The sequence below is a fragment of the Oncorhynchus mykiss genome, chromosome 26, assembly GCF_013265735.2.
Source record: "Oncorhynchus mykiss isolate Arlee chromosome 26, USDA_OmykA_1.1, whole genome shotgun sequence".
NCBI classification, from domain to species: Eukaryota; Metazoa; Chordata; class Actinopteri; order Salmoniformes; family Salmonidae; genus Oncorhynchus; species Oncorhynchus mykiss.
The window spans coordinates 33428032-33455443 of NC_048590.1; the positions used below are offsets into that span (position 1 = coordinate 33428032).

At 45.9% G+C, this 27412-nt stretch overlaps 1 protein-coding gene across 14 annotated transcripts in view; it reads left to right on the plus strand.

Moving 5' to 3' along the window:
- LOC110506675 (transcription factor SOX-6) overlaps window positions 1-27412 on the plus strand; it is a 201810-nt gene that overhangs the window by 73304 nt on the left and 101094 nt on the right. For all 14 annotated transcript variants that reach the window (XM_036964052.1, XM_036964059.1, XM_036964055.1 and 11 more), the window contains 2 exons: window positions 2107-2347; window positions 6159-6369. In XM_036964052.1, coding sequence (XP_036819947.1) covers window positions 2107-2347; window positions 6159-6369 — 452 coding nt within the window. The remainder of the gene's footprint in view (window positions 1-2106; window positions 2348-6158; window positions 6370-27412) is intronic.

Here is a 27412-nt window from a genome sequence, read left to right on the forward strand (position 1 = left end):
GTGTGTGTGTGTGTGTGTGTGTGTGTGTGTGTGTGCGTGTGCGCGTGCGTGCGCCTGCTTGTTAGACTTGGATGTCCTAATACGTATATGTGTTTTCAAAACTCTTTATTGTAATGCCTTGTGAAATACAGTAATGTGCTGGCTCTGAACTCGAGTTATTGAACTGTGTTTAACAGTTCACATTGAGAGTACCAGTCTGCTCTGCTGTTCAGCACTGTGTGTGTGTCATTCTTTAGTGGAGCTGAGGCTGCTGAGCGCCGCCTAACAGCGGCATGCGATGTGCACAATCCTCACATAAGGGGAGTGTGGAAGCACCTAGACTCTTGATCAGATTATTCTAACACCAAACTGTGTGTTAATCTCTCCCTGTGTCAAGTTTGTTTTGAGCCCTCTGTGAACCCCATGCCATTAATTTGGCAGAGTCTGGTGAGGTACGGTGGAGTTGGCTGAGGTTTGGGTTAGCTGATTCCATAACCTCGCCTTCCTCTCCTCTGTCTGTCTCTGTGTGTGTGTGTGTGTGTGTGTCTGTGTGTGTGTGTCTGTGTGTGTGTGTCTGTCTGTGTCTGTCTGTGTCTGTCTGTCTGTCTGTCTGTCTGTCTGTCTGTCTGTCTGTCTGTCTGTCTGTCTCATGGTCCTCCCAGCAGGCAGCACAAGGACACGATCACACCACAGCCCTTGCCCTAGAATACCCACCTCTCTGTCTCCTTCCTCCAACCCATAGCCTAGCTAATGGGGGCGGCTAAACCTCCGTCACAGTGACCCTGTGGAAGAAAGGAGAATGGGCCAGATTTCTCACACCCTGAGCTCCCCCCCCCTGTCTCTCCCTGTCTTCCCCTGCCCATCCCTGCCTTTCCCTGGCATAGAAGATGCTCCAGCAGAGATGATACCTAGACTTGAGGCTCACATGCTGTTTTAACTGTTAAATACCCAGCAGCTTAGATAGAGGCAGATCAGGGGCATGGGGAAAAGAAAATTACCAATAAATATGGCCTGGCTCCTTTTCCCCACTTCAAATCAGTAGGAATTCCATATTATTATCTTATAAATACCAATCACATAATTTCTGACACAGTATTCATTTCAGTCATTGTAGGTCACAGCATGAGGGTGGCCTTATTGTAATTGTAAGAAAAGGCAAAATTAGCTGTAAGATTCTATGAGGGGAAATGTTAAGCTACATAAAACAATTTCAACACTGTTTAAATTGGTATTAACATTTGTTTTCTTTGCACCTGATATGTCAAGTACACTCTTCACTGTAATATTCATGAAAGCGTGTAACAGATTTTTAAATTCTGTCTTCCACTGCCAGGATCTGATTTCCAAGCTGCTTAAGTAGGATTTATTGGCCTGGAGAAATAGTGTAGCACTGAAAAGTGAATCGTTTGCTAATTTGGAGAGTGGAAGTAGAAAGGAAGCAGCTTGGGGTTGGTGTTGTGTTTGGTGGCAGGATCGTTCTGTCAACTGTTCAATTCAATCAATTAAGGCTCTTCTGCTAATTAAGAAGAGGACAAGCACATTACTATGACTCGTCATCTCCTTAAAATTGTTTATCATAATCAAACAAAAGCGGTTTAAGGCATTATCTGAATTTGGAGCGATAGAGAGTAGTGTTGTCATGTTTACCTTTATCTAGGGTCATTATTGACTGGGGCTTGACTGGGACACTATGTGGGGCTGTGTTAGAGCTTCAATGAGAGCATGTTATGTGGTATAGTAACTCTCTTCGCTGCCTAATCATTGGCTGAGTGGAGGGAGGGAGTGTTGGGCCTGGCCCAGACACAGGCACCGCTCCAGCCTCATCTCCACCATTTACATTAAACAAAGGATTAGGAAAAGCCCCATGGCCTGCTCTCACACCTCCTCAGCAGGCCACATGACCATTGATAGGATTTCTCCAACTTTGAGTCAGGTCCAGCATTGTTTTTCAGGGCACCAACAGGTGTAGGTTGATGTGAGGATGGTGAAACATCCAGCATACCTGTCGTAAATACAATTTGACATCAGCTGTTTTGTCGTCCCGGGGTCATAAAACTGTCTAACGTTTAACTATGAGGCTTTGAAGTTTTCTGACTGGTTGTCCTTTTCTCTTTCTCTCTTCCACAGCAGAATAATGTCTTCCAAGCAAGCCACCTCTCCGTTTGCCTCCGTCGCCGATGGGGAGGAAGCCATGAGTCAGGACCACCTGTCCTGGGATAAGGAGGAGAGTGCCGAGGCCCACGGGACGCCCCAGCTGCCCCTGCACAGCCTGCTCCACAGCAAGGGCACCATGGACGAACTGCAGCCCCTCAGCAGTGTCCCTCCAGAGAGTGACTGGGACAGCATGGTGTCAGCCCAGCAGCGCATGGTGAGAGACACCACCCTGTAGGCCAGTTGACTAGTAGCCATATTACAACTGCTAATTTAAAAAAGTAATAATGTAAGTAGGAATGAGGAATCATTGATACATCGTGTAATTCCTAGAAAACATCCCGAAGAAAGAAGAGTAATATGTATTAGCAGTTTTTTGTGGATCTATCTGATACAGGGTCTATAGCTAGCTGCCTTACTGTTGTAATGCTCAGTGTCTACTGTAATGACTCAGTGTACCATTCACTATTTACTGTAGGTGACAGGCAAGCCATCAGAAAGTTTCAGAGGGTACCGTATTATTGTCTCTGTACAACAGCGGTCTGTTTTCCAACGTTGTCAGGGGTGAGGTAGACTCCAGACAATGTTCTGAATTTTCCGTTGGTGACCTTCACCATTAATGACTTTCACCACTGTCTAGCCTCTGAGTGTGAGTAAGCCTGACACACACACACACACACACACACACACACACACACACACACACACACACACACACACACACACACACACACACACACACAAAACTGTCTTGTCACTGTGCCCTAACAGAGAGGAATTTCTCCCACAAGGACACGGCCACAACAGAGCCCTCGGACTTAAGACCATACGTTCTGCCAAGCAATGGTCTTTGAAGTCTAAGCTCTCACGAGTGTCTTGAGATCCTCCCCACTCTAAAAGAAGAGGACAACAACGTATTGAGTTGCATTTTAGCGTCACACACAGATTTGATGAAACTATAAATAGGGAGACAATACAACAGTGGAACAAAGTCTCTGAGAGGGTATCTGTTCTAGAGGGCCTGCCCGGGCCCCTCAGCCCCCCAGCCGCCTGACTCCCTCACTGGAGGCTCTCTCTGGACCAGGATGCACTGGGGCCAAGATACAGGCTCAACAGCCACCCATTGTTCTGTGCTTGTAAAAGGGAACTCTTCACATGCCCAGCCCCTGCCTCCTCCTCCCAGCCACGGGTACTGTCTCTAATACTGTGAAGCCGTAGGGATCCTGGGACCCTCAGATAGGCAGCACCAAACCAACTATAATCAGCTACAGGTTATTATTAGGCTGAACAGACCCAGTGACATCAACAGTAAAACGTGTATTACACTACACAGCATCCCAATAAAAATGCAATACCACAGTCTGACAAATTAAGACAGAACGAATGTTGCAACGCTTCTTCTTCAGGCTGCATTCTATTTGTCATCAAAGAAACATCTCCCACAATATGTGTTGTTGTGTACATCTGCAGCAGGCCCCAGACGATCTGTGGAGCTGCTTTGATGTGTGCGGAGGAGAGAAGAGCAGAGGCACTTGTGGGCTGTAGCCGGGGAGGCAGGTGGCTGTTTGTGACAGACGGGCCTGCAGTAAAGAGACCCAGAGGGGCTCTGAAGTAGCCTTCCAGGGGCCACCGCTCCACACTGCAGTGGCTGCTGGGAGAGAGTCACTGCCCCCCACTCCTCCTGCCCACCCACGTCCCACCCCCAGCCCTGTCCCAGCCCCTTTGTCCCGACTTGTTTTCCAAGGATGCTGGGCGGTCTGGAGACACTGTTCTTGCCATCCAGTATGTAAATGACAGTCAGGAGATTGCTCAGGTGGTCCGCTCTTCTGACAGGCTCTAATTGGATCACAGGGCCGTTAGTGATGAAGGTAATTAGAACAGCATTTGAAAGAATGTTTTGTGCATTGTCTCCTGTTACTCACTGCAATCACTCGACAGCCTCTTGATAGAATGAAAGGATCCGTATGAAAAGTTAATTCTATTCATTTTGGATCTGAGGGAGGAAATGCTTGCATTTAGTTTGCATAATGTCAAATCCTTTTCAGTTTATCATTACTTAAATTATTATTATTTTATCCAGATATGAAAAACGAAAGTTTTTGCTGCCTTTTCAACTTGAGTAATACCAGCCAATATATTACATATGTAATAACAATATGTAAAATCATCTTGTTCTGGTTGATTGTTCTGCGTTGAACATAAAATACAAGGAGAACTGAAGGGTTGTATCAAACCTGAACACTGCCAGTTGATGGAGCTTCTAGTCTGAGTAGAATCTATCAGATGGATTGTGGTGGCAGGCTGTGGTTTCGTACTGAGGAGCGACATGAGGTCAAGGAAGGAGGACTAGAACATGGTGCAATGACAAGTCTGGAGGTTAGTTATAGAAAGACAATCACAAATGTACCTCAAAGCTATTAGTTTTCTCCACCATTGTCACATCACAGTTGGCTGTGGATTGCCATGGCCTTGGCCCTGCATGACAATTACTTTTTACCATTCAATTGTAAACATTGAAGTTGGAAAAGTGAAGTGTCGAGATCCCGTCAGCTCAAGTTGACTTGGTACAGATGGCACATGGGAGAGGGAGTGTGAGAGGGGAGAAGGAGGGATTGACAGAGAGAGAGAGAGGGGGGAGAGAGGCAGACGGCGAGAAGGCTGAAAGTGTTGCCTTTGCTGATTACCTGACTCCACTGCTGTGCCATGCGTCTGTGTGGGCTGTGCCCTGAACCTGCGCCAGCTGATTAACCCAGCGCCGCTCCACTCCCCACAAGCACCCTCCACTGGCCCTGGCACAGCCACAGCCACCCCTGCATAATCACCCCCATCCTGCCCGCCCTGTGCTGGGTGTAGACCTTGCCGCTCCACCCCGGGCCCTGGTACTGAACCGAACCACTTCTCTGACTCCTCTGCCTGTCTGAGGATATTAAGCTTGGATAAAAGATTTGCAACAGGAATGCCCAGTGTACTGTACATCACTCCATGTTCTTTGGGAATATCAGCAGATCCCACCCACTTCTCAACATTCTACCTTCTTGATGTTCCTTTCTTCTTGGGTTGTTCACTTTCACCGTTATCTGTGTGTCCTTCAGTAGAATGGCTTCCTCCTTTATGTGTGTGTTGAAGGTATTGCACTGTTTGTTGTTAAATGTCAGATCAGGCAGTGTTATACATTACACACAAAGCAGATGTGAGAATACACAGAGGTAAAAGGGTTCAACTCTTGACAGCAGAATTACCTGTTGTCTCTTCACTCTCTGCAAGCCATAATTAAAACAGCCTTGTGTCTGAGAAGCCATGACCCAAGTTCTCTCTCTCTCTCTCTCTCTCTCTCTCTCTCTCTCTCTCTCGCTCTCTCCTCCTGCTCCTTTTCGGTGTACAGAGAGCACCCAGCCATCAGTCTCAGACAGGACCCTTAGTTAAATACTAAACCACACACAGGTGGGACACAAAAACAACAACAACTTGAGACAGGACACAGATTTACGATGGCCCGCAGCACTCAGCTGAGAATAGGCCTCCGCTCAAAAATGAACAAATTACACAGCACTCACCCCAACACAAATGTACACTCAAACGCAATTTGAGAAATTATAGTTGGGAGGTTTCTCTGTGTAGATTCTCCGGAGGTAAAGTAGTGCCTGAGCACACACACACACGCACGCACACACACATACGCACACACACATACACATACACACACACACACACACGCACGCACGCACGCACGCACGCACGCACGCACACACGCACACACACACACATACATACACATACACACACACACTATTTTCACTTGCCAGATATCATTTGATAGGAGCTGTTGTTGTATGAAAGCCAGAGAGGAGTCATTTGATATGGCCAAATCGCCCTGGGCCACCAAAGAACTAGCAATCATTGCATTTGACTACATCAACTGTCAACAGCCGATAAAACCCAGAGACAGAGAATACAAAGGGAAATACTAATGATTAAATCCAACCCCCTTTCTCTTTCCCCATCCCCTCCCAACTGCTGTTTTCTTACAGGAATCTGACAGCAATAAAGTATGTTCCCTGTACTCCTTCCGGAATAACTCAACCTCCCCACACAAGCCTGAGGAGGGGGCCCGGGAGCGCGGTGACCTGCTGAGCGGATCTGCGTTCGGAACGCCGGAGCGCCGCAAAGGAAGCCTGGCCGACGTGGTGGACACACTGAAGCAGAAGAAGCTGGAGGAGATGACAAAGACAGAGCAAGATGGTAGGACACTAAGTACCTGTGTGTGTGTGTGTGTGTGTGCGTGTGCGTGCGTGTGCATGTGCATGTGCGTGCGAGGGAGGGAGGGAGTGTGTGACGGAGTGTGTATGAATGCTTCCTTTTTGAAATGGCGTCAAACGTTTCCTCTCCCTCCCTCTATCTTTCTCTATCATTTGAGTTTTTTCTTTCCCACTCACTCTCTCTTTTAATTAATCACACACACACACACACACACACACACACACACACACACACACACACACACACACACACACACACACACACACACACACACACACACACACACACACACACAGACACACACAGACAGACAGACATACATACACAGACAGAGGCAGGGAGGACTGACGTGACTGTGTTTCCAGTTTGTTCTGAACCCTTTCCACAGAGACAAAGAGTGGGTGGCACTACACCTCAGCTTAAGTGTGGTCTCCCCCCACTGCCAAGGCAAACTGTCAGGCCGTAAAACACATGCCACTGACGTGATGCCAGGAACATTACCTTTATATTCTTCAACACAGAAAGCTCTTCACTAAGGGACGCATTCATCAGTCAAAGTCAACTACACCTACAGACAAAATGAGTCCTGGCTATTAACAGGGATGCATGTGCCAATTGAATTCATTCAGTTTACTGTACCATAGAGTACCTAATTTTCCTAATTTCCTCACATATCAAATGCACTTAATATAACCTTCTGTCACCCTCCACTCCCTAGTCCTATATGGTATCTCACAGTACCCAACAGAACCTTCTGTAACCCTCCACTCCCTAGTCCTATATGGTATCTCACAGTATCCAACAGAACCTTCTGTCACCCTCCACTCCCTAGTCCTATATGGTATCTCACATTACCCAACAGAACCTTCTGTCACCCTATGGTAACCCTCCACTCCCTAGTCCTATATGGTATCTCACAGTACCCCACAGAACCTTCTGTCTCCCTATGGTAACCCTCCACTCCCTAGTCCTATATGGTATCTCACAGTACCCAACATAACCTTCTGTCACCCTATGGTAACCCTCCACTCCCTAGTCCTATATGGTATCTCACAGTACCCCACAGAACCTTCTGTCACCCTATGGTAACCCTCCACTCCCTAGTCCTATATGGTATCTCACAGTACCCCACAGAACCTTCTGTCACCCTATGGTAACCCTCCACTCCCTAATCCTATATGGTATCTCACAGTACCCCACAGAACCTTCTGTCACCCTATGGTAACCTCCCAACTCTCTCCCCCAGACTGCAGACTGTAAGAAGAACGCACAGCGGAAAAACAAATGTTTGAAAGAGCCGCTACAACATTTCCCCCATTCTTAATTAGCACCACACTAGTAGTATAGTGTAGTATTCAATCAGACTTGGAGCCCCCTGTGAACGTTGGTGTCTCATTCAGCGTCTGGGGATCTCTTAGCTTATGCACTACATCACACGAATAAATTAGACATCCGTTCGTTTAATTTTTTTGTTGTTGCTTTCTCTTTATAAAGTGTTTGTTTGGTGGTCTTTGCACAGTATCAACTATCCTGGATTATTCAGTAGGTAGCAATCTCCATCCCAATATTTTATTTCCTAATTTAATTAGGTCATCCAAATTCTAATATTACTAATAACGATATTAGATTTGAGCAATATTAGATACTAGATTTACAATCATTTCTTCAGATTCATATGATATTATTGATTTATGTGTTTAATAGTAAAAACAGTGTCTTAACTAGTATTTCTTCCCCTGTTGTCTTAATGGAATCGTTAGTTTCATACCCTTGACTTTTCCAGAGATGATACCTTTCCCTCGGCACAGAGGACATCTCTCATGTGTCTCTGGTTTCTGATGGGGTTGTTTTCCGCGGCGGGCGCGCTCATCGGAGCCCTTTATGGCGAAGGCGGGCGTTATGGTAATGAGCCCCAGCTGGTGAGGGCCGGTTGTTGCAGTAATTTAAATGGTCAAGTGCAGCTGGTAATCCAGGGCCGTATGTTAGCGCAGGGAGGAGAGAGTGCTTCAACGTGCAGTACAGCTGTTTTAATCTCCTGTTAATAAAAGAGCCTGGCCCTGCCTCATGCGCCATGCATCAACACCACCTAAATAAACTCCCTTGTTGGAGGAAATTAGTTTCTGAGAACACAGAACAAGACAAGAGGCTCACGAAGTTCAATATGTCGTCTGTAAACTGCTGGAATGGAGAGATTCAGTGTCCTTGTGGAGGCTTGACACCATCAGTAGAGATGACTGTGTGATTGCTGCACATCAGAAGGGATATTACAGAGTACGGTGTGTAGGGCAGGTGGGTAACTGTTGTTACCATTCATAATCTATATCAGTGTTTATAGAGAGCCTCTGTTAGCATCTTGAAAGGGCAGGATTAACCCATTACGGGCAAACCAGGAGGTTGGTGAGCCATTTGTTGCCTTAATGACCAGGCTAATGTAAGACAAAGCAGCAATGAGCTAAATATATCACTTATCTAAGCTACAGTATCATGGAGACAACTGTTCCTCCTAATCCACCCTGCTTTAGTCCCTCCACTGGTCTGGATCACTGGAGTCTTCAGAGCAGAGCTAGACACCATCTGCTGCCATTATTCTGACTGAGTCCTCCCTGTTATGTCCCTGGTCAGGAATCTCATCTCATTGTGATGATGGATCAAGACTGAGCTTGCTGACCTTAATGGTAGAGGGCATGAGAATCCTCTCTGTTTCACCTATTACAATGTAGACACTTGTTACTACACCATTAACATTGAAGTTGTTTAAACTGGACTTTGTATATCCTCTTAGATTCAGTGGTGAATGAGTCAGAAAGTGTCATTTAGATAATTGTGTGACGTTGTGCTAGTCCAGAGGCCATATTTGCTACTGAGCGACGGTAAAGCTGTGGACTGGGACAGAGAGCAGTCCTAACAGACGATGACAGAGTCTCCTTCCGCCGGCCATGCCTCTTTCAGTCCCCTAACAAAACATTAATTAAACGTATATCATCATCAGGGTTCGCTGCCCTCAAATCCAATCAGACAAAAGTTGACCACAACTTTGCCTAACTGGGCTGCCATCTCAGTCTCCGTGCCTGAACCCACCACAGTGGCCATACTCATCGGCTCTACCGCCCTCCCACCCCTCCTCCGTCCTCTCTGTCACTGGTCCTTAAAGTGCTCTAAGTGCTTGTGACTGCGCTAATGAATGAAATGTCCTCCCAGCAGTGAGGACTGCATTAAGCTGAATAGCCACCTTAGCTGTAAAAACTCTATTAAACTCAGTGGCCAGGAGGGCTAACGATTGTGCCCAATGTTTATTTACTAGGTATTGTAAATGCATTATTTATGGAGTGCTTTCCAGACACCACTTGTCAAGAGTTAAAAATGTCAGTATAAGGTATTAAGGGAAAAATAAAAATGGCCTCCATTATAAAGATCCAAGGTGACCTTGGTTGAATTCACATGCAGATAGACCAACTTCCTATAATGCACTAAAGTATGAATAATGGACATAGGGAGTCAACACCGTGTTGTCCCCGAGACAAGGACAGGTGATAGTTGTGTTTGTTAGGTTTTAGCCTGTTCCTTTGGGCTCTATACAGACAGGTTGAATCCTTGCCAGCACAACCAGCTCTGGATTAGATTTGCTTACAGTTAATGAATTCCTAATGTCTCTTTCTATTGTGCATTGAGTGGCATGCCGAGACATGTTTTTGTTCTTTATCGGTGGCCTGTCGAGCACAACGCAATTTCTGTGCACGGAGGCATGTCAGAAAGTGATGCACTCAAGCCGGTCAGATATTAATCTCCTTCTTTGTAGTGTACTCTGTTACAGAGACTTGCTGCTTGCATCAGGGAATGTCAACACACAGGCATGCACGCACAAACGCCCCCTTTTTGCCTGGGCATCGCCAGATCTCTGCCTGTGCCAGTGTAGCCAGCAGTGTCTTGCCAGGAGTAGTTCTGGCTGCTGCTAAAAGCTTGTTTGTTATATTTTAATCAATGTTTATAGGCCGGCTAGACTGAATGACATGTTTCAGGCAGGAGTGTGGCAGGGCTGCAGGCTAACCCTAACCCCAACACTGACCTGGGATATTGAAACATGTTCTAGGTCTACGTTCCCTTATGGAAAAAATATACAAGGCTTTTTACATTTCAGGTTGCACTAGAGATTGCAGTACATAACATCTATATTCTGATGTAACGGAACTGCTTTTACAGTTCAATCTGGTGGTTGGCCTGTATAACAGTACACATTATCTCACAGTGTTCCTGTGATGACTCGAGTGTGTCTGTGGAGAAGAAGTGAGAAGGAGAGGTCGCTCTCCATTGAGTTGGGATGTCCTGTCCTGTCCCCCTGGGAACAGGTGTGCATAGTGGAGGTTCTGTCTCAGAGGGTAACATGCAACCCTGGGTGACCTGTGACACTATGAACAGTTGCTAATGTGAAAGGGTGAGGACTTCTCCCCAAGGCAGTAACCCAACCTCCTTGGAGCTGAGAGGAGGTCCACACTCCACACTATGGTTCACAGGAGCCAGGCTATGGCCAACAGAAGCTAGCCGTGTCAGTCAGAGTATCTGGTTAGCAGTGCACCTGGACCACAGCAAGGCCTATTGACTAATTACCATACCAGTGGGAAGCCACAGCACCTTCATCCACAGGGACAGTTCACCAAATCACAGCCTTCCTCTCTGAGGTAGAATGATTTTGAAAGAGATCACACACGTCAGCAGCAGATGGCCTCCACTGTGTGACATGAGTGGTCAAATCGTGCTGTTTAGTTGGGTGATCTGAATGTATGATTCTCAATCTCAGTCATACTCTATGTAATGTCAATCAGTATATATATCTCTCCCCATCTCTCTCTCTCTCTCTCTCTCTCTCTCGCTGTAATGGGTGCGTGCTGGTGGCAGGGAAGTCGGGCGCAGGAGAACGAACTTGGTATAAACGGATTTGTTTAATAAGTGCTCACAAAACTCTGAAAACCATAATATACTAAATAATAAAAGTGTGTAGAAAACCCGTCGCACACCAGAACATAACTACACATAACATACAACAAACAATCACCCACAACGAGGGTTAAATACACAACATGTCATTGATGGGATTGGAACCAGGTGTGAAGGAAGACCAGACAAAACCAATGGAAAATGAAAAATGGATCAGCAATGGCTAGCAGGTCGTTGACGCCGACCACCGAACACCGCCCGAACAAGGAGAGGGACCGACTTCGGTGGAAGTCTCTCTCTCTCTCTCTCTCTCTCTCTCTCTCTCTCTCTCTCTCTCTCTTTCTCTCTCTCTCTCTCTCTCTCTCTCTCTCTCTCTTACTCTCCCTCCATCCCCCTACTTGTAGTAGTTGTAATCCGTCTCTGGGCTATGTGTTATCCCAGTGTCTGTGGCAGTGCTGCAGTGTGAGTGTGAGTTTGTAATCAGCATTGTGTGCTAAGGAAGGGCAGGGTCATGATCCTCTATTACGACAGGGTGTGTAATGAGATTCAGGGATGGGGGAAAACTTTGGAAGAGAATAGGATCAGCTTCAAGCCTTTGGCCTGATTAATGGTGATGAACTCATGACTTAGTCCTAACACCGTCTCTGCCCCAATCCTGCTGTCTCAGCCATGGAAGCTCACTGTAAAATTAGCTACAGGTGATTTGTACCGTTTGAAACTATATGCGTAATACATTGTTATTAGCAAGCTCAGGATTTCTTGTAGAAAGGCATTTTCATTCATGCCCACAGTATCTGGTTGTGTTCTTACGACTCACTTAAAGGTTTGCTTAAGAAATAATATAGTATGACTAGCTCTCTCTCTCGTTCCCTCTCCCCTCTATCCAGCTGCCCTGTCGTCTGGCTCTGTTTAATCCCACCTAATTAATAGGAATCTTTGTTGTAATGATCTGTGGCGTGAGCCTCTGACTCCATGCATATGCAATGAGGCTGGAGACCCAGTCGCCTTTTTAATGTGTTGGCTGCTAGTCGAGGTGAACCTGCAGGTTTTGAGGCGCGCTTCAAACACTTAGCTCTCCTCTACTCTCCTCTCCCCAGTCCCCCAAACATCAGACAACCGCTAGTTTCTCTCTTCCTCTTCTTTCCACTCGCGCTCCATCTTCTTGTCTTCTCCTTTAATAATTGTCCTTCTCTTCTGTCTATCTGACAACCTGCTTATCTTGATACAAGTGACACATTTGATCATTGGCTGTTGTATTTGTGTATGTTTGAGTATTTTAGTGGTTTTGTCTCTAAGTGTTTGTGCCTCTGAGTGTGTGTGTGTGTGTGTGTGTGTGTGTGTGTGTGTGTGTGTGTGTGTGTGTGTGTGTGTGTGTGTGTGTGTGTGTGTGTGTGGTACCCCCTGCATATAGCTCCATTCTTGTGTATTGTTTTCCTCTTGTGATACTATTAGAAATTTTATAATATTTTTTTTACTCTGCATCTTTGGTAGGGGCTCGTAAGCAAGTATTTCACGGTAAAGTCGCAGTGCTAGCTGTTCCACCAGAGACTCTGGGTTCGAGCCCAGGCTCTGTCACAGCCGGCCGCTACCGGGAGGTCCGTGGGGCGACGTACAATTGGCCCAGCATTGTCCGGGTTAGGGAGGGTTTGGCCAGTAGGGATATCCTTGTCTCATCACGCACTAGCGACTCCTGTGGCGGGCCGGGCGCAGTGCACGCTGACCAGGTCGCTAGGTGTATGGTGTTTCCTCCAACACATTGGTGCGGCTGGCTTCCAGGTTGGATGCGCGCTGTGTTAAGAAGCAGTGCGGCTTGGTTGGGTTGTGTTGAGGAGGAAGCATGGCTCTCGACCTTCGTCTCTCCCGAGCCCGTATGGAAGTTGTAGCGATGAGACAAGACAGTAGCTACTAATAATTGGATACCATGAAATTGGGGAGAAAAGGGGGTAAAACATTTTTAATAAACGTTTGCTATGAGACTTGAAATTGAGCTCAGGTGCATCCTGTTTCCGTTGATCATCCTTGAGATGTTTCTACAACTGTTTACATCTGTGGTAAATTCAATTGATTTGACGTTATTTGGAAAGGCACACACCTGTCTATATAAGGTCCCACAGTTGACAGTGTCAGAGCAAAAACCAAGCCTTGAGGTTGAAGGAATTGTCTGTACAGCTCCGAGACAGGATCGTGTCGAGGCACAGATCTGGGGAAGGGTACCAAAACATTTCTGCAGGATTGAAGGTCCCCAAGAACACAGTGGCCTCCATCATTCTTAAATGGAAGAAGTTTGGAACCACCAAGATTCTTTCTAGAGCTGGCCACCCGGCCAAACCTGGCACTATCTCTACGGTGAAGCATGGTGGTGACAGCATCATGCTTTGGAGATGTTTTTCAGCGGCAGGGGCTGGGAGATTTATTTCAGAGACCTCAGCTTTCAGGGCCTCAGACTGGGGCGAAGGTTCACACAGCCAAGACAACGCAGGAGTGGCTTCGGGCCAAGTCTCTGAATGTCCTTGAGCCCGAACTTGAACCCGATCGGACGTCTCTGGAGAGACCTGAAAGTAGCTGTGCAGCGACGCTCCCCATCCAACCTGACAGAGCTTGAGAGCATCTGCAGAGAAGAATGGGAGTATCTCCCCCAATACAGGTGTGCCAAGCTTGTAGCGTCATACCCAAGAAGACTCAAGTCTGTAGTCACTGCCAAAGGTGCTTCAACAAAGTACTGAGTAAAGGGTCTGAATACTTATGTAAATGTTATATTTCAGTTTATTTATTTTATTGTAAATTAGCAAATATTTCTTAAAACCTGTTTTGTCATTATGAGGTATTGTGTGTAGATTGATGTGGGGGAAATAACGATTTAATACATTTTAGAATATGGCTATAATGTAACAAAATGTGGAAAAAGTCAACTGGTCTGAATACTTTCCCGAATGCACTGTATGTGTGTGTGTGCCTTTCTCTCTCTCTCTCTTTCTCTCTATGTGTGTGCCTGTGTTCATTCTTGGCCCATGGCGTGGTCTGCCAGCCCTGTGGAGCAGTGCTCTGGTCTGTCACTTTTGTTTGAATAGGTAATGTGGAGCTGTTCAGGCTGAAGAGACATGAGCTGGAATCACTTGTTAGGACACATGATCAAAAGCTGCTCTCTGCACTCTGCCAATCAAACCTCTTGTCACCCTGTGAAGCAGACGTTAAATAGATTTTCAGGCTGTATGCCGCGGGCAGCCTGCCAGCCTGACATGTGAACTTTTACCAAAAGATACCAGCTTCACCACTTCTCCCCTTCCTCTCTCACCCCCAAAACTCCTCCCCTCCCCCTCTCTCCTGCCACAGCACTGCCCCTCTGCTGCCAGGCCAGTGAACAGAGCCCAGAGCTAAATGACATGGCTAAGTGTGGGTCACAGGGAGCACGCTCCACTCTCACTCTCCAGCCTGCCTTCTCTGAACGATGGATTTAGTATGCAGTCCAAACAGAACCCATACACACCACATCACGACTGCCTCCTAGGAGTTAGGAGAGACAGGGGAGTCCTGACAGAACAAGAACAGCATAGGGGGTTGCAGCTAGATCCGTCTAAAGTGGAGCTCTCCCTCTTTGAGATGACAAAACAAGCAGCTGCTTCTTCAGTGTGCCATTCTTCACTGCATCGGGATCACCTTCCCTCTTCTCATATTCCCATTAGTCAACAGTAGCAACTGCTGTGAAGCATTCCGAGAGCCATCTTCCCGAGATTCAGCTGTTGACTCTGTCCCCCTGCGCCTGAGGAGCACAACGCTCCCATTGTGTTGCTGGCCCAGTGGCTGCACAGGAACCCCCTGATAGGAGGAAACGGGTGTCTTAGGGAGACAAATCACAGCCAGGGCCTTACAGAGGCCTATTTGTGTTCAGACACATTCCCCATAGGTGCATCCCATCAGCTGGATCTCAGCTCTGGCTCAGACCTATAGTACAGCCAACCATAATGGATTGGGACTCAATTATCCTGAAACATAGTGCTTCATTTTAAAAATGAGCGAGAAGCTATGGAAGAGTTTTTATGTATTTTGTTCTATGAATTTCAATGTTACTTTAAACAGACTAAAAGACTAAACAGTGTAGAATAACAGCTTGTATAGAATAGGAGTGTACTGGAGACTACACTTTCATCAGCTTTAATAGCCTGGCTGTTTTATGTGACCCCTCAGTATTTGGAATGCTACAGTGAGGGCAGAATGCTGACACACAAGAAGGCAGAGCCCATTAATGCTCCTAAATCTGTCATTGTGCTGGAGCTGTAGATCTGGAAATAGCAGACTCCTTTATGCAGAACAGGGACCGATATGGACAGGCTTTACGTAATCAGACTGGAGGGTGGGGGAGATGGGAGGCGGGGGGGGGGGGGGCAGCCATTGGCACAACAGAGCTTCTGCCAGGACAGGGGAAACTTGGGGATGAGGGCCAGTTGGATGGACAGTAGGACATTAGAACAGGGTTGTGTGTGCGTGTGTGCGTGTGTATGTGTGTGTGTGCGTGCGTGCGTGCGTGTGTGAGTGTGTGCGTGCGTGTGTGCGTGTCTGCGTGCGTGCGTGCGTGCGTGTGTGTGTGTGTGTGTGTGTGTGCGCGTGTCTGAGAGGGGTTATACTGGGAAAGTCTCTGCCCAGTATCACTGTTCAAGCCTTGGCGTTCGGTTCCCAGGCATTCTCCACACATAACTGGACAAAAGAGCTGGTGTCATCTGACCGGGGATGGAAATAGTGTCAATGTAACCCACACCATGGGCACAGACGGCCCCTGTGGCCTGCTAATGATTTCAGGGCACATCGCATGGTTGTTTTATAAGACCATGGTACGTCAGCCATCCAGCTAGCAGATCTGCCTTGGTACAGGCAGACATGACAGATTACACAGATCCTCCTTGTACAATATTTGCATTGTTTTCCACCTAACACTGAGCATGAATATTTTACACTCCACTTTGATGTCTGCCTCTTGAACAGACTGTTTAATCACTTGTGATAAAACAAATGTCTGCTCTCACTCTCTTTATCTCCCGCCTTGTTCAATAACAATTCACATGTGCCAACAGATGAGATTAGGATGTCAGAAGAAACGGATAGGAACATGTTTTACTGCGGTGCAAAGCTTGAGTGCTGATGATTATAATTATTCGGCGAACACCATCTCTCGTTGGGAGTGCCCCCGATATAATTTTAAGCCTGCGGAGGTCGAGTGGTTAATATGTTTTAAGACCCTGGCATCCATTACATGTCATGAAGTTCCAATGATAGGTTAAAGTTATGACTGGATTATAATTAATGATCGCTGGGCTGGAATGACATTTTCCTCTATCTTATCATAATGCTGCAATTAGTGATTTGTGTATTGAGGCACCCCACTTTCTCCATCCCTCTTCTCCTCCCCTCTTCTCTCTCATTCTTCCTGCCTGTTTGTAGTTCTCTCCTGGGTGCCAGTTGACTTCATGGCGGCTACCATAAGACTTCTGTTGTTAACTTTTTGTTAAAGTCATGGCTGGGCAATGAGCTCACATGAGATCTGAATTCTTCCATCCTTGCACAGCTTGTCTCAGTCCGTGTGGCTCTGCATCCCAGAGAAAGGGGATGGCTTGTTTCAAAGGAAAATACGGCTCCCATTGTTGCAGAACCATTTTGGAACAATAGTGCATTGAGACGTTTAGCTGTGGGCCAGCGAAGGGGACTTCCTAGAAATTGGAATTCTTAACCTTTGAAGTACCATGGTTACTTCATCATCCTAATTCTCCCTGGTCTGGCTGGCCTAGCATCAGAAATGTCTATTGTGTTCAGTCTCAGAGATAGAGATATTCAATACAAAAACTGCATATGAGAACATTTGTACATGCAGTGCTGCTTAGCCTTAACTAATTTAATATTTTGGCAGCGTACCAGTTGTTCAGATCATTGCTCAATTACTTTGTAAACTAAAATATAATTTTGTGGGTGTGTGTGTGTGTGTGTGTGTGTGTGTGTGTGTGTGTGTGTGTGTGTGTGTGTGTGTGTGTGTGTGTGTGTGTGGTATGGGTTAGAGAATGGAGGTCGTCATCTAAAAATAGTGACCTTTGGACTCGCCGTCCACAGAGCAATGTGTGCACATCCTGAACTCTGACATCCCAGTAAACAGAGCTGGTTCATAAACATCTTTAATTGCTGCTTGGTAGAAACTGAGAATGTCACAGACTGCAATAGCAAATAGGCGCCCCTTAATTAGACAAAGTAAAGTTTTATTTTAATATTTACAGTGCCTTCGGAAAGTATTCAGACCCCTTGACTTTTTCCACATTTGTTATGTTACAGCCTTATTGTAAAATGGATTAAATAAATACAAATCCTCAGCAATCTACACACAATACCCCATATGACGAAGTTAAACAGTTTTTTTTAGAAATGTTTGCTAATTTATAAAACTTAAAAAAATATACCTTATAAGGTCCCACAGTTGACAGTGTATGTCAGAGCAAAAACCAAGCCATGAGGTCGAAGGAATTGTCCGTAGAGCTCCGAGACAGGACTTTGTCGAGGCACAGAAGGAAGGATACCAAAAAATGTCTGCAGCATTGAAGGTCCCGGAACATAGTGGCATCCATCATTTTTAAATGGAAAAAGATTCTTCCTAGAGCAGGCTGCCCGGCCAAACTGAGCAATCGGGGGCGAAGGGCCTTGGTCACGGAGGTGACCAAGAACACGTTGGCCACTCTGCCAGAGCTCTAGAGTTCCTCTGTGGAGATGGAAGAACCTTCCAGAAGGACAACCATCTCTTCAGCACTCCACCAGACGGAATCCACTCCTCGGTGAAAGGCATATGACAGGACACTTGGAGTTTTCCAAAAGATACCTAAAGACTCTCAGACCATGAGAAACAAGATTCTCTGGTCTGATGAAACCAAGATTGAACTCTTTGGCCTGAATTCCAAGCATCACGTCTGGAGGAAACCTGGCACCATCCCTACGGTGAAGCATGGTGGTGGCTGCATCATGCTGTGGGGGTGCTTTTCAGCGGCAGGGACTGGGAGACTAGTCAGGATCGAGGCAAAAATGAAAAGAGCAAAGTACAGAGAGATACTTGATGAAAACCTCCTCCAGAGTGCTCAGGACCTCAGACTGGGGTGAAGGTTTACCTTCCAACATGACAACGACCTTTAGCACACAGCCAAGACAACGCAGGAGTGGCTTTGGGACAAGTTTCTGAATGTTCTTGAGTGGCCCAGCCAGAGCCCGGACTTGAACCCAGTCGACGATCTCTGGAGAGACCTGAAAATAGCTGTGCAGCGACGCTACCCATCCAACCTGACAGAGCTTGAGAGGATCTGCAGAGAAAAATGGGAGAATCTCCCCAAATACAGGTGCGCTAAGCTTGTAGCGTCATACCCAAGAAGAAGAATCGAGTAATAGCCAAAGGTGCTTCAACAAAATACTGAGTAAAGGGTCTGAATACTAATGTAAATGTCATATTTCTGTTTTAATTTTTTTATAAATTAGCAAAGATTTGTCATTATGGGGTATTGTGTGTAGATTAATGATTAATGAAATACAATTTAATAATTTTTTTGGAACAAGGCTGTAATCTAACATGTGGAAAAAGGGGTCTGAATACTTTCTGAAGGCACTGTATGTCCTAAATCATTATATGTAAAGTCATCTTGTTGAATTTATATGTACGGTACCAGGTACTGTATATGCTTTTGCCATGTTCTCAACATATCTACACACACACACACACACACACACACACACACACACACACACACACACACACACACACACACACACACACACACACACGCATGTACACTCACACCACCATACACTGAAAATAAAGTAAAGTAATATAGAGCCTAAAAGCATAGTATGCACCTGTAATTATCATGGATGAAATATCCTGGATGGACCTGGAGAGCACGTTATAATATTATATCACTATTACCATGCTTGTAAAGTCTTTCTTTTTTCACTTTAGTATCTCTTTTTTTTTTATTAAGGCAGCATTTACATTCTGTGTATAATGCAGAGTAATCTGTGAAGCACATCGGCGTTGCCTCTAAACGTTTAAGATAAAATAAAGTTTGGGGGGCTATGCCAGACACTTGGCTTCACTGCACATTTTAATCATTCATGTGGATCCGATGAGTATTTTTTTGTCCTTGTACAGTCTCAGGCACACATTCATTTAGTAAATCCCATTGAGCGGCCATGATCACAGTAAGCAGCGTTATCCACACACTTCTATTCGTTTAACACAGATGAATACATGGGAATGTTTTGGAGCATTGATTAGCAGCAGAGTTTATATCTGACAGTTAGATTGCAGGGTACCCAACAAAAATTGTCTCCTCTGCAAGGTACCCAGTCATTTAATTCTTGTGTGAAATTATTATAATTTATTACAGTGTGTGGACCCTAATGATTACCGACATCAAATGGAAATTATAAATTCAAATGAAGTCTACATCTCCCTGGTAAAGCTCATCTTCACAGTGTTGAGACCCTCATCAGCACGGGCTCCTTCCTCGGTATCATTTGACTTTTCATTTATTTACCTCCTAAGACGGACTTCCTTATTTTGATGTTTATCATAATGTGTGATGTAAGCTGTCTCTACTTCATTTCAGCAAGGTGTTCATTACATGTTCTTATTGTTTGGTTTCCTATCTGAATAAGCCTTCATTATCAGTTGATCAACGTTGCGGTGTAGGTATAGGCTGTGTGACTTTAGAAGGTATTCAACGTGCTCTTTTATGGTTCAAGGCAGTCTCTTTGACGGAGGTAAACATTTTATTATTTCTTTGCTTTTCAGTTTTTTCTTTGCTTTTCAGTTATTGCTATATAGAAATACCAGAAAACAATGTCTTAAACTTTCCAATTACTGTACCTCGAGCATCCTGGAATAAGCTCTGAACCCTACTGATGTCCTTGTGTTACACATTAATACACATTTTAATTAAATTATTATTATTAGAAATGTAGTAGAGCAACAGCCTCAGCTGCCTTAATAGGGCGGAGAGAGGAGGAGAGTGGGCGAGAAAAAGTACATTTTGCTATCCAAGCATTTAATGGTGGTAGTTGTTAAAAGTGACCTTGTGGGGTAGAGAGAGAGAGAGGAGCACAGTGGAGCAGCACGGCACAGCAGAGCACAGCGGCTGGCTCCTTCCAGCTGCACACATGGCATCCATCGGGGGCACAATCACGCACAGTCCCAACACCTCAGGCTCGGACATATGTTGAGTTTTATTTCATTCTTCTGACATTAATCCTATTCACCAGCTGTTCTGCCAGCTGCCACTCTCCGGCTTAAGAGGAGATTGCAGTTTTGGGGGCTCTGAGTCCTGGTTTATCTTGGCTCCTCATCTCCCCTCACTAAGTTTTGATTGGATTTCCCCCCCTCTTCCTTCTCCAAGTTCCTTGAGTTACATACTTCCTAGCTTCTTGCTATCTTTCTTTTTTCTTATTTCAACTTCGTATTTTCTCTTTCATGTAGATAAGAGAGCTTTAGGGTTGTGTTTTAAGCTGCATCCAAGCCCTTCTCTGGCCAGGGGCCCTTTCAGATTGCTGGCTGGCAGTACTGCGGTGTTCACTGCCTGCCTCTCCTCTCTTCTCCTGTGGACCGGCTCACATTTATAATTCACACACAGTTCTTTCATATGGTCACCACTATCTCATAACAGGCTGCACAGAGACCCACTCCTAGGGGGCAAGGTAGCTGGCACTCCTCTCCGTGTACGCAGGCTGGCCAGATGCTGCTCCCCAGCCAGTCCCTCTGGTCTAGACAGGATGGAGAGAGTGCAGAAATCTCACGCTTTTACACACTTAATGAAGGAGGGAATCTAACCAGGCTGGAGTCTCTTCCCCCACGTCCTCTGATAGCATTTCCTTTGGATTAGCTTCGCCTCAGCCTTAACAGTTTACATTATTGACATATCAGGCCTGACATATTTCACATTTATGTACATTGTCTGGAAGCATTTCCCAGTGTTCTCTGTGTAGTTTCTGCTGAAGTACTGCTTCGTGGACGACGGGCCGGGGATGCATGAATTGATCATTGCTCACTGCTCACTTTAATAATTCAAGGCTGATTGCCACAAAGTCCCGCAGTAAAATGGATTGGGAGAGGTCACGTGTTGCCCTGCTCAAGAGGTGAAGCCTCTTGGGGACGGTTAATTATTATACAGTATGCTTGATAGACACGTGTCCTATTTAGAGGTCAGCTGTGGAGCCGTGGGCGGGTACTGGATACCAGAGCCTGGAATGGCTAGGTCACTGCTGTAGGCTTAGCACCTCGGCTCCTATGGATAAAGAGAAAGCAGGACGAGTGGTTACCTCAGCACTAACAGCCCCTGGCCAACCAGGACATTTCTCCTACTAACCTACAGCAGGTTATTACAAATACACCTTTCGTTAAAACTTCCTGGAGATTTAGGTTTAGGTCTATGTTTAGGTCTATGTTACACACACACATACCACTGTACATGAGGATTGCAGCTTTTGCCCTCTGATTTAGTCGAATGTCTTCTGGTTTAGTACATCCAGGTGGACCTTTAGGCTCTCAAGGTCCCTTTAAGTGTGTGTGTGCACAAGTCAGGGATTGTTTAACGTTATCCTCATGTCGTTAGCAAAATCTTCCAATGACCCCTGACCTGTAACAGAGAGCCCAGGCCCCACCCCCCAAGCTTACGGACGTGAGTGTGTAAGGACATAAGGGTGTGTGAGGGGTTCCTCCATGAGCCTGGGTTGCAGAATGTCCCAGGCTGGTTGTGTTGTATTTATAGTGGCGGTTGTCAAGCTGGGATGGTGTCTATAGGGGAGCCTACAGGTGACTAACAGGGATGCTCACCAAGTGGAATAATGAATAGTATTAGGTGTCAATTAAATCAAGCTTTTCCCGAGGTGCAGGTGCTCCACAATGTACTGGCACATCTTAAGGAGCCAGGCCTCTTCACCCATGCATGCCAACGGCTGCATTTGCATATTAAAGAGCTGAAATTATTTAACTGAAGCAAAAAGTCTTGTGGAAATGATAAGAGGTTATTAAAACTGTTGACAAGGAGGCAAGGTAATTGCCTGAAAATGAGCAACGATGCCACTGTTGTACACAGAATAGTGTTGTTTTTTCTCTCTCTCCTCTCTTTAGCGTTTGCATTGTGCAATGCCGCCCGGGAGTGTGTAACCTATTACGTTTAGATTGCTCCCTTGCAATTAGTGCCCTTTTTGTCCTCCCTTCAATAAGGCCATGATTATGGAGACTTCAGGAGGATCTGCATTCCTCATCCAACAGCTGTTGTCTCTGGAACTACCGGTGGAATGACAAAACATGTTTTCTCACTGCGTTTCACTTTTCTGCCGGCTTCTTGTAATTATTGTGTTTTATTTGCTGCGATGATGGGGTCTTGTTTTTACTGCCTCTGTGATTAAGATATTCACAAGATTCCCTCAGAGTTAGTGAGAATCTTTTTGTAAATCTTGACTTTGTAAGTTTGTTTTCCATACAGAGTGCGGTAGATTGGGGAGAGGAGAGACTGGGGAACGGGTCCATACAGAGTGAGGTAGTTTGGGGAGAGAAGAGACTGAGGAACGGGTCCATACAGAGTGAGGTAGTTTGGGGAGAGAAGAGACTGAGGAACGGGTCCATACAGAGTGAGATAGATTGGGGAGAGAAGAGACTGAGGAACGGGTCCATACAGAGTGAGGTAGATTGGGGAGAGGAGAGACTGGGGAACGGGTCCATACAGAGTGAGGTAGTTTGGGGAGAGGAGAGACTGGAGAACAGGCCCATACAGAGTGAGGTAGATTGGGGAGAGGAGAGACTGGGGAACGGGTCCATACAGAGTGAGGTAGATTGGGGAGAGAAGAGACTGGGGAACGGGTCCATACAGAGTGAGGTAGATTGGGGAGAGGAGAGACTGGGGAACGGGTCCATACAGAGTGAGGTAGATTGGGGAGAGAAGAGACTGGGGAACGGGTCCATACAGAGTGAGGTAGATTGGGGAGAGGAGAGACTGGGGAACGGGTCCATACAGAGTGAGGTAGATTGGGGAGAGGAGAGACTGGGGAACGGGTCCATACAGAGTGAGGTAGATTGGGGAGAGAAGAGACTGGGGAATGGGTCCATACAGAGTGAGGTAGATTGGGGAGAGAAGAGACTGGGGAATGGGTCCATACAGAGTGAGGTAGATTGGGGAGAGGAGAGACTGGGGAACGGGATTCACATTGTCTGTCTAGAACCGGATCTGACTGAGCGATTCTCAGGGTTACAAATTAAGCCCTGAGTTAAATAGATAATAGAATGAGGTATTTTCATTTAGAGTGGAGAAGAATAGCTTCAAATTGACTTGTTGCCCTCACCAAATTGAACGCAACCTGCTTTATCCTCCTAACCTTGACATATTTGTACACCTATAGCTTCAGCCTAACGCTTTCAGTCTAGGATCCTTTCTTTTTGCAAATATTATTAAAAGCACTCTAAAAGTTCTCTGAAGATAATTATGAACCTAACTACCACTATTTGTACAAGTGTGTCCTCCAACTCAGCGAGTCCTCTAGCTAGCTCACTGAGAGCACTCGTACTCTAAAACGCTGCCTCTCGCTGGGCCCTTAATAAAAGCTATCCTCCATCCAGCCCACAGCCTCTGTTTATAAGGCTCCGCCGTACTGAGGAGAAAATAACTTATTTGGCCAATGTTAGTTGATCATTGATTTAGTAATGGCATGTTTCCCCCGGAGGCTCTAACCACTAATACTGTATACAGGGCTGATGCTGAGACTCCTGTGACTCTCACAGATAGCTCTCTCTCCATCCTCCACCACAATGAGCCGTCACAAACACTCCACTAGTAGCCACTAGTCACATACAGTATCTGTATAGAGAATATCATAGCCTGAGAAATAAAATCTACTGTCAGTGGCTGTTACAGTATGTATGTTGAAGCAGCAGCAGTGATAGGTGGACAGACATAGGGTAGGATGCTGGCTGGTTGGCTGGATTCCTGGCCGGGTCAGTGTTGTGTTGTCATCCTTCAGGATCTCTCCCCCTGTCCTGCGTGGGTCTCAGTGTTGAGGAGGATTGATGAGGGGAATTGCTTCTTCCTGTTGAGGGATTACAATAGGCGTGTGAGTGAGTGAGTGGGCCGCAGGCTGCAGGCAGGCAGGGTGGTGAGGGCACGGAGCGGAGGGAGGGAGGGACAGATGTGTTGGCATAGGGCCACCGGGCCCACTGAGAGACAGAGAGAGAGACAGACAGGAGGACACCCAGAGACTTCTGCCCCCGCAGGAAAACACAGTCTCATGATGCCTGGGAAGAGACCTACCGGTACAACGCACTCTGTTTATCCTTCCGACTGTATGATAAAACACACAGAGAATATGAGACACGAGGTTACCTATTTAATGTGCCTCACGTGGCTTTATTTAATGTGTTCTTGGTTGATACCCCAATGCCAATCGTTAAAGTCATTTCCCAAGTAGATAACAACATGAATCATGAATCATTAAGATATTATTTTTCACGGACCATTTCAAATCCAAATTGACAAGATTTGATTGGCTTGTTAGTGTATTTATTTGTGCCGTCTGTGTTTTCCTCTTGGTGATTGGAACTTAACCGTGCGGTGCATCCGATGATACTCTGATTGAACCACTCTGTTTAGGGCCGCAATAAAACAATACATTAGCTAACAACTTTCCCTTAGCTTGGCACATGCAGAAGTCTTTATGACCAGCTTGCACTCACTTTATTAACAGTAACTTATTACAATATGCTCAATAAAACACTAATTCAGCTTTATAAACGGTTGCTTTAAAATGTTTGAGAGAGACAGAGAGATTAGCTTTTATTTATTTGATCTTCTAAAGAGGCTGGGGGTGAGATTGTCAGCAGTGCTTACCTGCCTCTTAGGGTTACACTGTTGTGGTTTCTGTTCAACATGGGATTCTGGCAGTGCTCAGTGCCAGATGCTGAAAGCACTGTTTTTACCAAACACTAGCCCAGAAACATCCCTTTGTTCAGATTTATGAGCACCATTAGTTCTTGTTTGAATGTAGTGAAAGACTAAGTCTAATGTAGTCAGCTCATCTTTGCTCTAGGTGTCTCAATCCCTCTGAGTTTTCACCCACATCAGACAGATTGCAGGATAGCTGCATGAACAAGCTGTGTACCAGACCACAATGGAGATACTAGATAGAAACATATTGTAGTTGGCAGTATCAGGTAATTGGCAGGCTTTACATTGCAACATGGTGCCGCTAGGAAACGAGCAAGAAACTTGGAAGAAGTGGAGATGGGGCGGGGCCTGTATCCAGCTCCGTAAGCTCTGTAAAGACAGTCTTAGGGAGCTGGGCCCGCTCCCCACTTCCTCCTCCAGGGGAACACATTCCGGAAACATTCTGGAGTAGTTTTGTCTCGTATGTTGCTATCTGTGCTAGTGGCAGAGCAGTGTGGGTTGCTGCCAGGCCAGGGTCCCCAGGGGCCTGTGGTATCGGCGGGGCCGGAGGACGGAGGAAGTTGGTACGGGTCCAGTGGGGCCGGCCGGGCTCAGTGACAAGCTGAGCTGTCTGCCGCGGGGACGCTGGGAAAATGTAAATAAGAGTCTGATAAGAGCTATTGTTTTCATTCCATTCTCATCCTGTCTCAATGGGCTGCTCCAGAGCTGCACAGCATTTTATCTCAGAGGAGAGAGGGAGAAAGAGAAGGAGAAAGAGAGGGAGAAAGAGAGGAAGAGAGGGAGAAAGAGAGAGGGAGATATTTAAGAGTCCCTCTTAGGAAAATTGAAAATAAGCTCAAAGGGACTCTTAATTTATCTTGTTCAAGCGTTTTTCAATGACAAGCCAACTACATGATTCCACATTCTGCAGACTTTGGTATCTCTATCCCCACAAAGATAGACAGAAATCCACTGATATTGACAGCCACAATGCAACATACAATATAAACTTTGTGTTGGTTTTAAGATCTTCGATATAAATCACCTGGATTTGAATATTCTGTCTTTTCCTATGAAACATATCTGGTTTTGATTAAGACCAATGGGGTGTGATAGTTGTATGATTTGTTACAAGCTCTGTCTAAAAATGGACACTGTGCACCTACTGCTCACATCTTAATATTACACTAACTATTATTATGATATAACACAGTGTTTCCATTGGCATGTTTAATCTCTCCAGAGAAGACAGACAGGAATTTGAGAAATTAAAACAGCACACACATACACACACTACTATTAATCTAAATTCCTCTAAAAATGGTTTAGCCTTTCTAAGACTGCTGTGAAATAAGCCAGACGACTGAGTCATTTTATGTGTGTTTTCCTAAAGTATGCCTGATTGAAAATTATAACAGCAATATTTTCATTTGGGTATGTCTATTTGGTTCTAAGCTGTTGGAGCATTGAAAGGTGTTTCTAAGTTATTTTATACACTAATCCAGGCCATTATTCACTCTCCCAGGTGGAAAAGAGAAAGCGCAGGCAGGCAGGCTCTCTTACACATTCCAGCTGTAGGCTGTCTTGTGTGAGGGCTTGGCAGGCTGTGTCTGGCCCAGGGTTGGGGATGGAGGTGCAGTATGGAGGAGTCAGGGAGCGGCCACTCTCAGGGGAGGGGAGGGGAGGGGAGGGGAGAAGGAGGAGGAGGAGGAGGAGGAGGGAAAAGTGGGAGGGATGGAGTAGAATGGGAGCTGGCACCATATTATCTACAACAGTTGGTGCATTCCTTCATGATCAAGTGCTGGAGCAGCATCTGTGGTGATGTGTGTGTATGTACATTCACCTGTGTGTGGGTTTGTGTGAAAGTATGGGTGTATATATTAACATGAGTTTGTGAGTCAGTGTTTGTGTGTTTGTGTGAGTGTTTGTGTGTTTGTGTGTTCTTTCTGCCTGAGTCGGTAGAGGAGTGTGTTGCTGTTGTTGTGTATCTGTACTGAGGGAGGGCTGTTATCTGGGGGAGTGTGTTGATGGGGATAAGTCCGGGAGGGAGAGGAAGCTTGCTCACCCAGGGGTGAGGCCCATGGAAGAGAAGCGGAACTCATTCACTCCCCCTGCCCTCATCCCCTGTGTGTCTGTGATCCCACTGCCAGGCGGGGAAGCAGGGAGTCAACACACAC